Genomic DNA, 16,702 nt, shown 5'->3' on the forward strand with positions numbered 1-16,702 from the left:
TGCGCACAAATTGTCATCTGTTGAGCACTACTCCTGGGACGATATCACTGTTACAGAGCGAGAGTAAATGCAGGGACATTTCTCAAGGGCAAACAATTACATTTTTGCATTAAGGCCGAGTCTAAATTGATAACTAACCCTCTGGGTCTGCCAACAGTTATAGATGTGCAGTTAAAATATTCACGTTTTTACGTGCATGCACGCCCAATTTTTTTGGCAATCCGCTGCTGGACGCTGTGCCTTAGGCCACGAGGTCTACTTGATCATCCTTCACCACGCCGGTCGGCCTGGGTTGGTGAAGGTGGGTTGGTGAAGAGCAACATCAGTGGATTTTCCTGCACTGCCCTCCACTGCCCACGACACATTTTTTCTGCACGGTAGTGGTCACCTCATCCAAGAGCTATCCAGGCTACGGCCTGCTTAACTTCCGAGGTCGAGTACAGAGGTAGTGTATTAAGTATATACATACACACTGTGGGAAATATGAGAATAATTATTATTAAATGGAAATGTAATGCAATTTTGAAACGTTGCCACTAGTGTATCCGATTGTAATTTGTTACGTGAACTGCTCAATCAGGGGAGCAAGAGGGCCCACGTGGGTTCTCGTAATTGTTTTGCAAAATCAATTTGGCTGCTGTTTGTCTCCGGGAAAATGGATAAATTGATTTGACAAGAGTTTACAGGAATAGCTTTGCCTCTTGTCATGCATCATGCATTTAGCTAATGTGATCAGGCGCTCGCTATAGGTCAGTTATTGTGGTTGTACTCATTGATTAGATTTTCTCCGTGGCCTGCACATGCAGACCTTGACCAAACAGGCTTGAGGCCTTTGGTCTGTATTTAGTATTATTTATGATGATGATTCCACTTGTTTATCCAGGAAGCCTCACTGAGTCCCGAAAACTTTTTTTCAGAATGGTGCTGCTAAATTCGAACAGAGTGACTCGGCATCACATTAAGTCACAGGATCTGTAAGGTTTGATTTTGGAATGGACATCACCCATAGTTCACGGCTGATACACACCCGTCGTGTTTAGTTTGTTGCCCTTCCCCCGCACCTCCGATGAACATAGTTCGCTACGTACGGTGCGAAAGAAGTTCAACGTACGTGCATTAATAGACCCGCAGTGTTCAGCTTGGTTGGTCAGTCGCTATCCCATTTGAGACGCGTGAAGCAGCGTTGCCTCTTTTGCCAGGGTGACCCGGGTCGTGGGATTTTAGGGGTTAAGCCTCCAGAACTTCAAGGGGGTCCTTACCAAATAAATTTGCTTTGATAGTTAGTCGGTGTAACTCACGTACATAGCCACATTAGCATGGATTTGAATTATAAAAAAAAATCGTGATACTAATAAGCATAATGCATGATTTATTTAGAGTACTTGAAGGCTATAAACAGTGCAGCTTATGAATAGGGTTGGAACAAGATATTGGCTTCTCATTACCGATTCGTAAGCGCATGATGATGATGATGCACATATCGAATCGTATGTGTAAAAGGTGATGTTACTTAGATTCGTACTTGCTGGATATAATTCGTTTGCATCACCCCTGCAGCCTGTGGCGGGGGCTACTGTTTGCAGCAATGTTTAAAAAAAGCTTTGATTCTAAAATCGAATCGCGAATCTGAATTGCCATGGCAGAGTGAATCGTCCCACCCTGATTAGGCACAGAAGGTCGGTGTTTGGTGCTTTACCTGTTTTAGTCATAGCAGCTCAAAGGGCTTGCAGTTCTATTTATTTTACATACACTATTGTTAATATATATATAACACAAGATACCAAAGGAGTCATTTGTTCATGTTTTATTTTAGAAATGCTTGAGAAAATACCCATTTACTCATCTGATACAGGTTTTTAAAATCATGTACCACGACGTTTGCCCCCTATCGTCCCTTTTTGCAAAGTTATTATACCATGCTCAGTTCAAGAAACATTAACTCTTTTCAAGTAAGCCTTCATTAGTGCTGTTTGTTACTGGCCATTTGGCATGTTGGGGGCCTATGGACCTGCACCTAGCAACTGTGAGCACACTCGACGTTTAAAAACACCCGACGAGACGAGGCAGCTGGTCAATAAATACATTTTAAAAACTCTGGGTGTGCTCATTCTGGTTAATGTGAGAGCCATCGTCGTGATGTTCTTACGAGCAGTGCGCTTAGCAATGGGGCAGTGCATCACCAGGACTGCCGATGGCTTGAATAGTCACCGACGACTGTTTAGCAGCAAGGTGTGAGATTGTAGCTGTTCGCATTAACAGCCGTCTTAATGATTTAGAGTGGGCCGCCTTCACCAGCGAAGGTATTGCGGAATCAATGTTTCTCTAGATTAATGTACTTAGAGAGGGGAGCCACTTGCTTGCATTATCTAAAGAAGATAAAAAAAATCCTTACAGGAAAAATTGTGATAAATGCGGTGAATACAAAAAAAGCCTGATTTTTTTTTTACAGAACAAGCCACTTTTAAACAAAACAAATACTCTGTGTGCGTGTGGCCTCTTTTATGTCCTGCTTATTTGATCTAAAATTGAATGGATGTATTTTTATGAGCCAAGAAATGATATATTTGAACAATTTATGCCCTAAAAAATCGCACAGGTCCACAAACTTCACTCGCGTCTATGAAAATGGTGTGCTTTAAGTAGCAATGATGCAACTAGGCCTCCCGGAGGTATGATCATTTGAGGGGCTGCTTGAGAATCTCTAATGCTGCTTTGAATATCGGGACCGCTCGTTCGTGCCTCTGTTTGACTGTTGGGTTGCAAATGAGAGCATTCGCCGTTTCATCTTCATGGAATCTGCGACACACACACACAATCAGAATATTGAAAGCCGTCTAATTAAAATGCTAACCTGAGTCTTGCCAAGGTCAGTGGCCTAAGGCGCATGCGTGTTTGTGTGTGTGTGTGCTTGGTTGGCTCGGCAGGGATGTGGTAGCAGGCAGGTAACACGGCAAACACAACCACACTCACACGCACAGTTGCTCCTCCGGAAATCCTGCTTTATGTGCTCGACTCGGACCAATGGAAATATTGACAAAAGCCAATTACGTGATGGCTACAGCAGATCAAAAGTGCATCACTTTTATAGGTAGGATCTTATGGTGTTTTTCAGATTGCAAAATGCTAGCAATTGTTTCCAGCATCTGAATATTATACAATGTGCATAATGTGTTACACATATGTCTTCTACAAGTATATTATGCTCTTCATTTCATCATCATCATCATCAGCCATGATCAATCCGCTGCTGGGTGCAAGCCCCTCCAAGCCACCGCCACCTAACGCAAATTCTTTGCTCACTTTTCAGTTCTCTGTTATATATATTTGTAATGAATGACGATATTTCTGAACTACGCGTCACAGACGGGTAGTATGCATCGACGAGAAATTTTATTTTGGCTAATTTCTACGTTACTTTGCATTGTCAGTTTTAACTCCCCCCCCCACCCCCCAGAAAATACTAAAACTATTCTTGGATTTTTTTTGGAAACATATTTGCAATTGCGTTTTTTTTTAACACAAGGATCAAGAGTAGCAGAGGGGATCGGCAATAACCAAAAATCCGTCACGCAAAAAATCATCCCCTTTACAAAAAACGTAAGTTCTCAGTTGCCGTGACGCGCAGAGCGAGAAACATTTTAAATCGAGTAATCATTTGGTTGCGATTGCTCGCGAGAGATATCCATTTTCAGATGGCCGAATTACAATATTTAAAACATCGTTATTATTATACTAGTGAAAGGTGTTTGTTTCCTTCATTATCGCACTGCTAATGATGTATTGGTAGTTTTTTGTCCATCATTCCGCTTTCAGCTAATTCACTTAGACGTGGTAACAAGAAGAGCGTGTACACAGTTAGCTTCCTGTGTCCCACGGCTTTGATGTCAGACATCCTAAACGTGAAAAATATGAAAATACGGTCATTGTGATTATCAGGGGATGGGATCGGTGGCGCAGTGGTTAGTGCACTACTCTACGCTATCAATCCGTTGACATCCAGTTTGATGCTTGGTCACAGCTCACATCGGTGGTCCTGGGCACCCCCCGCCCTCCCTATTTACCAATTTGCCAATCTGCACACACCAGCATGGTGAAGTATGGTCAAACAAACAACATGGCATTGGTAAGCCTTCCTGCAGCGGTGCATTGACAAAAGAGGGCTGTAAAATACTTGATTATGATTTTTTTTAGTTTGCAACGTTGTCAACACTTATTATTAGTTCAACATGGAGAACAGAAAGTGCAGAAAACGAATTCCCACTTGAGACACCGGTGAATATTATTTTCCAAACATCCAAGGATATTCCTTTCTTTATGGGTAACACACTAAGTTATTCATAATAAAGATTTTTGGGTTAGATCGCGTTATTTAGAAATGTGTCGCAACCCTTCACCACCCGACACGTCCAATCAGTAACAAAGTGTCACGTTGACAAAAGACAAATAGTTCACTACTTTAGCCAACCGGTGTGTTGAAGAGTGAATCCACAACGACGTCTCGCTGGTAATTACATCCAGCAACGTTTAGTATGAGTAATATTGGTCGCGAAAGCCTACGTGTTAAACTGCCAGGAGTGGGGAATAATTACGCAAGGTCGGTGGATCACAAATCCTAGCATAATAATAGCAATGCTAATTAATTCTATAAGAGAGCCTCACTGAGTCTCAACACTTTTGATACTTTGGAGTCGTGCATTGGGATATTTGGCCAGTTCCGATAGTGAGTGTTTGTGCTTCACGAAGAATACATTTTAGTACCTGGAGAAAACCAATGCGAAAGAGGCAATAACACTCAAAGGTCCTTACAGATAGATTTTACAACGAATTGTTCTACTCCCGTCTCCTGGCCACCTCGAAGCCCCACACCTATAACGCCTGGTAGGGCTCTGGTGGTCACCCATCCAAGTGTGGCCAGGAAGGCGTAATTTATTTTATTAAGATTTCCGATGGGCGGTACATACTTGCTTAGCTTCTGAGGTCCATTATAATCGGGCACATTTAGGGTGAGTATGCCTCCTTAAGACATTCAACTTCAATGACAGCACCTGTGGGAGGCACTAGAGGCAGTGGGTTGTTGTTGTTTTGAGAGTCCACCCCTCAGAGGGGGCTTTTCTCTGGGCACTCCAGTTTATTCATACAGCAGGCACAAATACTCGGAAGGAATTGACCAAATATTTTAAGGCATAACATAACAATATGGAAAAAGAACAATATTGTTCTGCATTGGTGGGCCTTGGCCAGTGTCATTTATCATGAGGTATTTGCATTTGGGAGGAAAACCGAGTACAGTACATGGCGAAAAGCCACACGCGCGCGGGAGATAACACTGGAAATTAGTTTTGAGACTCAAATGAAGCCTATTCTGAGGAAAAATAACATATTTCGGTCCCCTGATACACGTTATCACTACGCATACGCATTGGCCAGGAAGGCGTTTTTTTTAAAAAAGATTTTCTGAATTCGCATTTCCGACGGGTGGTACATTCCAACAATAAACGCACCGCCAGACGTTACTAGTCGTTGGCGGCCATCTTTACAGGGCTCATTGTTGAGATTTTACAGGGTTTGTTGCTGTGATCATTTCTTAAAATAAACAGTTGAGAGGTGGGAAAAGGGGGGTGGAGGGATGGGGGCATAATTTATTTTAAAAATACTTAATACAATTTTGTTTTAATGAATGGCCATGGCCGGTATATTGGGAACAAACTGTGAATATGAAAGCATGGGCGCTCAATTGTGTCGTTAAACTCGCTGCGTTGGAACACTTTTTCGCGGTTGCTTGTTCACCCCCCCCCACCACCATGGTGAGATATTGTGTGGCTGAGCGTGGGTGTGTCCGGATCTCTTATCTTCTTCTGGGGATACCTTGATTAGCTCCATACAAAGCTACGGCAGGAAATCGGCGCTTTCTGAATGGCTGGTGGAATACAATAAGCCCATCCGTAAGGCTGCACTTTCCCCATCTCATCCCGCTGCACCATCGGTGGAATACATCCGGGCCAGTGTGGTGTCGAAATAACATTTTAATACTGTTACATTGTGCTATTATTACAATGTATTAGACGTGTATAATAACCAACTATCCAGTTTAACGGAGGTGAATTGTTGCATAAATGCAATATTGTATCGTGACATTTGTGAATTAATTAGGTTCATTTCAGCATGCATACATACTAGATATGCTGCTATTGGTACTGCTCAAAGGTTAACGTGATTTCCTGCTCAAATGAGCATCGAGGCAGTGATCATCTTATGCTAATGACCCTGAGAGAGTAGTGAAAAGTACACAATCCTGTGACAGAGGCATGCCTGTCAATAAAGAAAACCCCCCACTGTTGACCTCCCCACAAAGTAATTATCATCATAATTACAATCCATGGGCAAATAGCCCTCAGGTAATGTATTTCAACTTCCCTCTGTCTCGTGCCAAGATGCTCAAGTAGTGCACTTCTTTCTGGCACCACAATCTCTTATGTGAAGCCATTCTCTGTTAAGTCTTCCTCGATTTCCGGTTCCTTCCATGTTTACTTGAAATGTTGTTGTCCATCCTATATGTGTCCCCACAAAGTCTTACTTATTTGACTGACACTGGGGGGTGGGGGTTATGGGTGGTGATGGGCTATATCAACCCCCCAAGCAGGGCTTCAACTTGTGACCTTCTCATTGCGAGCCACTCCCTCTCCCGCCGACCCAGCTGGCCGTTCTATATTTCGGTTCTAAAAAAAAATCGGTTCTATATGGTTTACTACACTATGTAAATAACCCCGTGGGTGGAGATGTGTGGAAAATAGCTTCATCCCCTGGAATATTTGTTCACCTGTGTGCATGCGAATGTCCTGTACATCTTATCAGGATTACATTCATTGTTATGAAAGTGGCAGTTAGGTAAAAATTGCATTTCATGTCCAATAACGTATTATCATTATGATATTTTGCAATCCTGCGATCGTCGAAAAATCGATATAAAAAAGCGGAAAAACAAAAATATATAACGCAAAAAACAATTTTCAGAGTGAATTGCAAAAAATGACAGGCTGTGGTGCCATGAAGGTTATAATTTGTCTTCAATTTTGTAAAAGAAAAGCCACCTCTTGCCAAAACATTGGATCAATGTAAACAGTGCTCTCTTGGGGGTTTTACTGTGGATGCCGAGGCCTTAGAACACCTTTTCCTTGAACATGCACAAAGCAAGATTTCACACATTAATGAAGCCACCGCAGCGCTCCCCTCTGTGTGTTTATTTACACTTCTACATTCCCAGTGTGATTCCCAGCAGCAAATAGAGGCATGACCCGGATCTGACACTTTTTTTGCGGAATGGGCTTTCATCATCGTCTAGGCAAGCTGTCAGTCACAGCTTAATTGGAATGGGACAACAAAGGGACCGCCGTTGCCCTCTGGTCGTGGGATCATGGGATGGTAGACAAACTCCTCGTGAAGGTGCCGTGCTGCAATTACCTGCTCACACCACCGCTTCGGGGAGCGCGAGGAAGCCTACACATTCCACAAGGAGTGACTAACCCCATATCTGCATTTGTCATCAATATGCTAAATTCCTCTGTTGATATGTAAACTTCTTTGTCAAGGCGCTCTCCTCCGACCCAGCGTAAAATACGCTGCCAAGCTTAGCAGTGTTCATTAGGACGCTGTCTTTCCGACAGCTGTTTCTTCACCTTAGGGACGGCTGTTTGCGCTGTGGCCGAAACGTCGTGAGAATTTAATTTTATTATGTTTTATTTTTTATTATTTCATTATTTCCCTTCTACGTGACTTTACCGAAAGAACCAAGAAGATGAATCCCTGCAGTCACGAAAACTTTAAATCGAAGTACAATCTATGTCATGGCTAGAAAACAGAAAACATATATCTCTATATAAACAAACATATGCTCTATGTGCGCGTAATGAGTAACTAAATGGATATGGAGTCAGATTTGTCCTATAGCAGCGGGACCACAAATATAGGTAAATCCAGGTCAACTTTTTGACCTTTCCTCTGCCTCATAATCTTTAATAGCCGGCGTATAGTGCATATTATATTCGCATACATACATGCCATATAAATATATGTTTATAATTATGGTATTAAAAAACATATATATGTAAAAAATCAGCTAACGTTTTTAGATTTGAGTAGATTTCATTTATTTCCACGAGGCATTCTTGGCCCGCAGCTCAACAGCGAGCAATGGGATGAGATTCACACTGAAGTGTTCCGAGTGAATGCATATTTCTACGTATATATACATAACATTAGACTGCAAATAAGTTGTGATGTGTCCAGTGCCCTTGAAGATATTTCCATTTTCAGTCGAGGAGTGTCAAATCCCGTGGCTAATTTGAGAAATAGTTCAAGGAAGATGCTCATGGGAAGTGATTTAAGGAACATTTTTAGCATTTATTTAAGTGACTCCTTAAATATTTCAAAAGAAAACTGTAGTCTCAGCTTACATTGAGCTTTAGATGAGATTATATAAATATAAAAAGAAGAATGGAAATATAAAATGGTTATATATTCCTTTTAGCTTCTAATGCCAGGACTCTTTTGCTTGTTATTTTTCTACTTTGAAATGGTGGCTTATGTTTGATCACTCATATGAAAAGTCTCGGATTTCTGGCTCGTGAAAACGAACGAAAGGCAGAGGCATAGGCGCAGCCCTGCAATTACAGGATCATACCACTGCTGGCGGAAGGGCCTCCGCTCAAAAAAGCTCTCGGGAGACCCCTATACATTGTATGCTGGCCCACCCTTCCATGCTGTCCAAACGGTTTAGAAATGGTGGGAGTTCCCACACTTTACCCCACCAAAAGCAAAAGTGATTTCCTGCTCAAATGAGCACTGTGAGGCGGTGCTCATCTCCTGTTTAATGCCCTGAGCCAATGGCAAAATTCCCCATTCCTATGACGGGGGCAAGTCTTATCAAATGACAACCACTGTTGACTTCTCCACAACGTGGTACTCGTTTTATTGACATCAGTGGGATGATGTGCAGAGGCAATAGCAGATGCCTCAAATGCCATTTTTTTTCAGCCATCTTCTATTAATGAGACAAGAAGTAGCTGAACGGGCATTGGCCATCACATAATGCTCCAAGACATTTTTTTACGGGCTGTTTATGCATTGATTTCAGTTAAGTTATAAGCAAGATTTGATTTGTCTAAAAGCTCACATAGTCTGCCACACGGTTAACTGAACACCCCCCACCATACCCCTCCACCCCCCACATCTACAGAACCTTTGGTTCATGCCTAAGCTATGTGTAATTGTGAAATACAGCAACATTTGCCTGTGCTGGTACTTTGTAGCTAAAACGTGCATACTATGCACGTGAATTATGGCCTTTTGGCCAAACTGTCCTCATTAGTGTCATTCTTTATGCTAAAACCGAACTCCGAGTCGCTCCGATTAGCACAGTTGGCTACGTATGGTGCGAAACAAGTTCAACATACATACCCCTCTTTGGTGTATAATTAGGCATATATTTGACTTCTGGGGTTCATGTGTGAAGAGAGCAGGCATTTTCACTAATTGAGTGTCCGTACGTCTGAGTGTAACCCATTCCCCTACGCCATAATTAGGTCTGCTTTATGGACTGTTTCATCAACTTAAGTCGACATCATGCTCAAATGTGCCCCAACCTTTAAACCCATGGCCTCCCCGCTGCTGAGGTGACGTCAGGCACCATGCGCTGTCGTGCATCGCCCTGTTAACTTGAGTCCTGTCTGCCGCAGCAGCGCGGTGGCCCACGGGGAGATTGTTACGCCAGCGGTGTCACCCGTATACTTGCGGACGGCATATTGTATGAATGTCTGTTGAACTTCTTTTGCACCGTACTTGGCCAACCGTGCTGAACGGAGGTGTGTTGCAAGGACAACAAATTAAACAAAAAACAATCGGTTATCAAGGAATTCGTTTACAATCTAGATTTAAAGGGACTTAGCTCCAATGGTTTCCTCAGATCGGAAAGAAGAGCGTTCCAGACGACCGGAGAAGCCGATGTGAAAGCGACACGCGATGCAGTGTTCGATGGTTAGCCAAAAGCCGCTGCGAGGATGACCGCAGTTTGCATGATGGTTTACGCTCCTTGATGAGATCAGCAAAGTATGTTAATGTCTATACTTATATACACATATGTATTTAAAATCCCACGACACTCCGTTTGGTGGCCAGATTCACCCCCCAGGCCCACCGAAAAAGTCGATGAGTCCATCACACTTTAGAGTCACGATTCTGCCGGGCGCTCGGATTTGATCCCCGCATCTCAGCCCTGCGCCAGCTTATTACCACTCTGGCCACTGAGCCTCGCGGTCATTTCCGTTAAATCGCTCGTTTTATAAACAACTGTTCATGATAATAATGACAGTTTCTATAGTGACATCGCATGGCAAGCTGTTACCGATGGAGCACTAAGTGAGGTTATATTACTTTTTGGTTCTTTTGGTAAAGTCACGTAGGTATCAAATGAAATAAAATAAATCACGACGTTTCGGGCACAACACAAGCGTCTGTCATCAGGTGGGAAAGCTTTGCCTGATGACAGACGCTTGTGTTGCGCCCGAAACGTCGTGGTTTATTTTATTTTATTTGATACCTACGTGACTTTACCGAAAGAACCAAAGAGTATGGATTCCTGCAGTCACGAAAGCTTCAAATCAAGATTGAGGTTTTTTTGTTTAAAGATGTCCGTCACATATAATGTGGCAATGTCCCTTAGGGAATCTTTGGTGGCCGAGCATTTCCAACTGTGCCATGTGATGCCTATGGTAACACAATGGAAATTATTTCTTAAATAATTATAATTGTCATCTTCGTCTCGCATTTGGTTGCAATGGCATAGTGTGCTGTATTCGTGAATTGTTAAACACATCTCTTTACAATGTCAGTGTCATGCTCCGTCAGTCCTGCGTCAACTCTTTATAGGAAACTCGCGGGTGTCAAGACCGGAGATGGGATTTTTCTGCCTCTTTATAAGCTAATCCATCTGTGCGAGAGAAGAGATAAATAATGAAACAAGTAGATGTAGGTTATTTCGTTAAATGATATGGCCAATCTATTTTAAGAATAACATGCGAACACACGATGCTAATTGCGTGTGCAAATATTCATTCTATTTTCATCGTTCGATATTGTGTCAACTGAATATCCAACAATTACATTAGTATGGATTTTTATTTGCAATTATACACTCTCTCACTACATAATCACATTGCGTTTATACAGGCGTGTGTGTAGAATACTTTAAATGGTTACATCGCTGTGTGACGGAGTTCCTTCCGTTCGAGATCGACGTTCATGTGAACTTGATGACACTGCTGGATGTAATAATCTCCAGTAAAGCCTTGTGCCCTTTAAGTATTGTGAGATTATTCTCCAACAACACCGGTGCTGTGGTCACCGAAGCAGCAAGAGATTAGGCACGTTTGGTTCACACGTTTGTTTACACGACCTAACCCAAAAAAGAAACCAGTTGTTGAGTTCCTTATGTTACTGACTAATTAAATGTGCCTGTTTTTTTTCCAGCCGGAGATGATGCAACGCGAAACAAGGTAATGGCTACTTGAGACGAATCTTTCCTTTTGTTTTATAAAAGACACATGGCACAATAGCATGGCACGTAAAAAAAAAAGAACTGATTTCTTGGCAGCCAGTCCGCCGTCACATCGCGTGCATTCGTAACGGATGCTGTTAGCGGAGTGCGAGAACATGAATGTGATGTATGACGGCCCTTGACGTTAAACAAGTGCCAAGCACAGAGCCAATCAATGCACTTATCCCCGAGTCCACATTTGCTGAATGCTCGTGCACCCAACGAGCGCAGGATATTAAGCAACGACACAACATTGTGGCGGCGACGTGGCCCAGCGGTAGCGCGTTCGCCCTGGTTTTTACTGCTGGTGTAATAACCGCAGTGATGATAAAAATAATGCTACTACGTGCCATCTGCTTCACAATAAACACTAAATAATGCCTGAGTAAGGCCGTTATGTGCTGGCATGAGGGTCCAATCGAAAATGACACCGCAAGTTACTCAATTGGGATTACACATAGCAATAATCTCCCCCTACTGGGAGAAAAATGTCTGTTTGTAGGCCAGATGTTGAATCACCGCTACACTCGCGCTTCTCCATTCGTAGCACAGTATGGCCGATTCACCACCGCTGCCACTCTTATAAGAATCAACACGACGAATCGATGCAGCCGTTAGACTTCCAACACGTCTGATAATTGCTGCGGCTATACCTGTTTCTCTCCGTGTTAAACTGACCTCTCTCTCTGTCTGCATGCCCAGCGCGTGCCACAGGAAGGTTCGCGAGCCACGGAGGCCCACGGTGATGAAGCCCTCTCTCCGGCGCCCAGCGTGGAGATGTTGGATGAGGAGAGGGGGGAGCCCAGCGAGTCGTCATTCAGCGACCGCTCGGTCCCATCAACCCCAGACACGAGCCTGACCCCAGACAAGGCTCAGAATGTGGCCGGAAAGGACTCCGACGTGGAAAATGGACCTGCTGGAGTTAGATCCATTAAGGTTTTTTGATGATTTTATTTATTTGCACTTCGAATAATTTTTGTTCAGTGTCTTGAGCATTTTTTGTTGATTACGTTTTTATAATAAGATCATTTTGTTTCGTTGCAGAGGGAGAGGCCGAACTTTGACGCCCCCATTCCGTTTGAGCGGCAGCCCTCGTGGAAACGCGTGAACAGGGGCTCGGTTGGACACAAGACCAAAAAATCGAATTATTCAGATTTCTCAGAAGATGTAAGTAAACCAAAAAAAAAAGTGTAGCATTTGTATTGTATACATTTTTCGCAGTATCACACTCATTGGGCCTTGACCCAGAATGCACCGGGATTTGTCCAATCTCAGAAGCTAAGCATGTTTTCAGTGCATGGAAAGTGCTTGGAAGGGGGACTGCCACGCATAAAGCAGGCAGTGTAAACACTGGGGGCAGCAGCAGAGGGCACCACAGCAAAATCCACTGTTGTACTTTCTATGCTTCCCACAACCTGTGTTTGATCCACGGCCACGGCTCGTGGGTGATTTCTGAACTGGTGCCGGGGTCCTCACCCCTTCGCCAAACCCTCAACGACCCGCGCGGTGAATTAAAATCACGAATCCTCCTCCCCACTTCGCTCAAGAAGGGCTCAAAAATGATGTCATAGGAGCGAAACAGGAGGATTTGTTCACAAATCTGGCTGTCGCCTGATCAAGCTAGTTGTAATTGCTGGTGAAACGTCGTACTTCAGATTGTAAATGTTGTGGCCTTGCTCTCCAACACACCGGTGTGCTGTACTAGTGACGAATTGGTATGTTCTGTTTACGTGACAAACCTTACTTATTGGTTGTGTTGGGTGATGGCGGGTTTAACGACACATATTTACGTGATCTAATCCAAAAAACCTGTATTGTGAATTGAAGTCTCAATAACCTGCGTGGATCACGGAAGCGCCTCGACAAAAAAAAAAAAAGGCGGTTACGTGCAAGCGTACGTGCCCGCAGCGAAGCGACGTTACTTTTCTCTGCTTCGCTTCCATTTCAGCCGCCTCCGGAGCCGATGAACGAGAGCGCGTCGTCCGCGGAGAACCTGGCGCGTTACGAGGTCTCCATTTGGGATCTCAAAAAGGGCGAGGGCGGCATCGGCGGTGAAGGAATCCGAAGCCAGCCTCCGTCGCTCTGCTCGGAGAGCACGCTGGACGACACGGCCAGCAAGTTCTCGGACCTCGATCCTCCGGCCATCGACACGTCGGCCGACGAGCTGGACGACGACACGCAGACCGAGTGCAGCAGCGGCGACTCGCCCCGCCTCTCCAAGGCGTCGGGCGGCCTCGACTTGAGGCGCGGCTCGTCGTTCGCCGACATCATGCAGCAGGAGCGCGCCGAGTGCCAGGTGCGGGCGATGCTGAGCAAGCCGGCGAGGCGCAGCACGCAGGAGCTGGTGTCCAACTCCTCCGCGACCCAGAGCCAGGACGGCAGCGCCGACGAGGAGATGACCGTGTGCAGCAGCCCAGTTCGGCAGCTCGCTGACGGCGCGGTCGACAGGAGCTCCGGGGAAGACACCGTCTGCACGAGCCCGGTGTTGGTGAGCTCTCGGGTCGGCAGGACCGAGTGCTCGAGGGAAGACGCTGCCATCGCTCCGGGCTTTTTCCCCATCGGGTCCCCAAGCAGGAAGAACAGCACAGACGACGAAGAGTTCTTCAACGTTCTGATTCGCACGCCCTCGAGGCGAGTCAGCAGGAGGAAGAGCAGCTTCAGGGTTGAGAATGCGGCGCCGTTAAATTCTCCGACGAGTGAACTCGGCGTGACCGTCAGCAGAGCTACCAGCGTCGAAAGTCAGAACTCGTCCTCGGTGGTCAGTAGCAGCAGTGGCGGCAGCAGCGGCAACGATGTGGAGCTTCATTCTAAGGTGCTGCCAGGCAATGCTGAACATTTGTCAAAGGGTCCGAGTGCAGAAATTAGTCTGGATTTTCCCGCTGCAAACAAGGAAGAGCCCTTGACCTCTGAGAGTGAAATTACAGACAAGGTGCGTTCCAGTTCACCAAAAGTTGCTCGTGCATCTTCCTTCTCGAAGCAAGACAGCTTTCCCTTAGAGGAAACAAAGAATGATTACAGGTGGAAAGACCGCGTCGGCTCTGGCGTTAACAAAAGAGACAGTGTGGCAAACATACCCCAAGGTTTGGTGCGGGATTCTGTTTTTGCGAAAAGAAAAGCCGAAAGCCACAACTTTGAGAATTTCCCCACTCAAAAGTCAGTTTCAGAATCGCTTGATCGACGCGTTTCATCTCCGTCAGTGGAGAGAGCCTCAGGCAGTTTCAGCCGTAGGCGCAAGTCCGAGAATCCCAGAGAAAAATCTGACAAAAATCAGACATTTGTAGAAGAGACCAAAAACTTCGATCCATCTGAAGCTGCGAGTGAATCGCACGCCGAAAACGTTGCCAAACGAACCTACGGCGTGACCGTGTTTTCTGGAAGCGTTGTGAAGCTGGCAGCGGCCAACCAGTCCCCTGAACCCAGCCAAGACTCATTGAACTCGAGCTCCAGCGCATTGAGCGACGCCGCGAGCTTCGATGAGGGAAATTCAGACCGGGAGCCGCCCAAAACGCCAGGCCCTCTCTTGCCGGCCGTGCCTTTCGGCAACGAGGAATCTCACGGCGGCACGGGCAAATACGACAGGGCGACCTCGCGCACAGAGCCGCGTTCGCCGTCCAAAGAGCCGTGCGATGAGTCGCGCATGCAATCTGCCGGTCGCTCGTCCAAGACATCCACCCTGTCCCGGCCCACGACCTTGCCCAGCCGGCCGAGGGTAACCTTCACCGCCATGTCCCACTCCGTCCACTTCAGCGAGTCGAATGACAAGTCCAAGTCGCGGGTGTTCAACATGGCGCGACAGTACAGCATGAGGATTAAGAAACCCAAGTCCCCGACCGACCCTATTGCTGGGGTCTTGGAGCAGCTGCAGAGGAGTGACGCACTGGAGGAGAAGCTGAAGTGGTTGAACGCCGAAGGTAGGCGCTTTGTGCTCGTTCGCCGTTGCTTGTTTGTTTGTTCGGCCTCTTTTTGGGCTGTTCCCTGCCTTTTAAAAGTGACTGAGAACGGTCGCAGGCAAGAAAAGTGGGTGATCTACAGCAGCAGCAGCAGCAGAGGCAGCAGCGGCAGCATCAGAGGAAATTGTCACGAAGTGTGCCGCATGGAGTTTTGCGTTGATATGGATTTGCCACATGAGGATATGAAGTAAAGCGGCATGGGCTCATGGGCTTCATTTCGTCTCACCCCACGAACTAAAGTAATAGCTGCCCACGTGACCAGTTGCTCATGAGACTGTATCTGTAACAGCATGCTCCCAGCAAGTATTTAGGTTTTTGTTTGCTTTGCTTTTTTTTGCCACAGGGCTGTTTTGAGAAACTGAATAGTCTACACTATGGGAACCTCATTTGCCAGTAAAAATATGATAATTGGTTCTTTACCCTTCTATCTGGCAACAAAACTGACACCTTTTTACAAGGAGTCATGTTTGCATAGACCGCAATACCTGCAGTCATAATACAAACAAAAGAACATAACAAAAGAACATAACTCTGATAATGTGCACTGTCCTTAATATGAGACTAGAGCCTAGTCTCATATTAGCCATATGAGACTAGGCTCTAAGGAAAGCTGTCTCGGGTGTGGATCAATCAACTTTAAGGACAGTGCACATTATCAGAGTTATGTTCTTTTGTTTGTATTTTGACTGCAGGTATTGCGGTCTATGCAAACATGACTCCTTGTAAAAAGGTGTCAGTTTTGTTGCCAGATAGAAGGGTAAAGAACCAATTATCAAACTGAATAGTGTTGTTGTGTCTTGGAGAACGCTTTGATGACTTATGGTTGAAAGAGCCCTGGAAAGTATTTTTTGCAGTATTCATTTAACCTACACTCGGATACAGACTGGTTTGTGCATAAAATTAGAATAAGCGTGCCCCCGTACTTTGCATATTGATGTGTATTTTTAATATAGTGTGGATATTGCGTGATTTTTATGTTGGAGGTTATGCCTCATTATTTAAATTTATTTCTGAAAAATAGGAATGCCATCCTTAATTTACAACCAGATACTAAACATAATATGAAATGCATTTATGAATATAATGAAGGTACCCTTGGCCAGCGATATTTCAGAGAAAGAGATTACAAAGAGACTGAGTTTGAAATATTAAACCATAGTTCATG

General features: G+C 44.9%; 1 protein-coding gene across 1 annotated transcript in view; it reads left to right on the plus strand.

The window, feature by feature from the left end:
• The window catches only part of LOC144723482 (uncharacterized), an 84,442-nt gene that overhangs the window by 61,765 nt on the left and 5,975 nt on the right, over nt 1-16,702 (plus strand). The window contains exons 13-16 of the mRNA XM_078602273.1: nt 11,521-11,546; nt 12,290-12,523; nt 12,632-12,754; nt 13,536-15,498. Coding sequence (XP_078458399.1) covers nt 11,521-11,546; nt 12,290-12,523; nt 12,632-12,754; nt 13,536-15,498 — 2,346 coding nt within the window. The remainder of the gene's footprint in view (nt 1-11,520; nt 11,547-12,289; nt 12,524-12,631; nt 12,755-13,535; nt 15,499-16,702) is intronic.

The sequence above is a fragment of the Lampetra planeri genome, chromosome 18, assembly GCF_965212315.1.
Source record: "Lampetra planeri chromosome 18, kcLamPlan1.2.h2, whole genome shotgun sequence".
Taxonomy (NCBI): domain Eukaryota; kingdom Metazoa; phylum Chordata; class Hyperoartia; order Petromyzontiformes; family Petromyzontidae; genus Lampetra; species Lampetra planeri.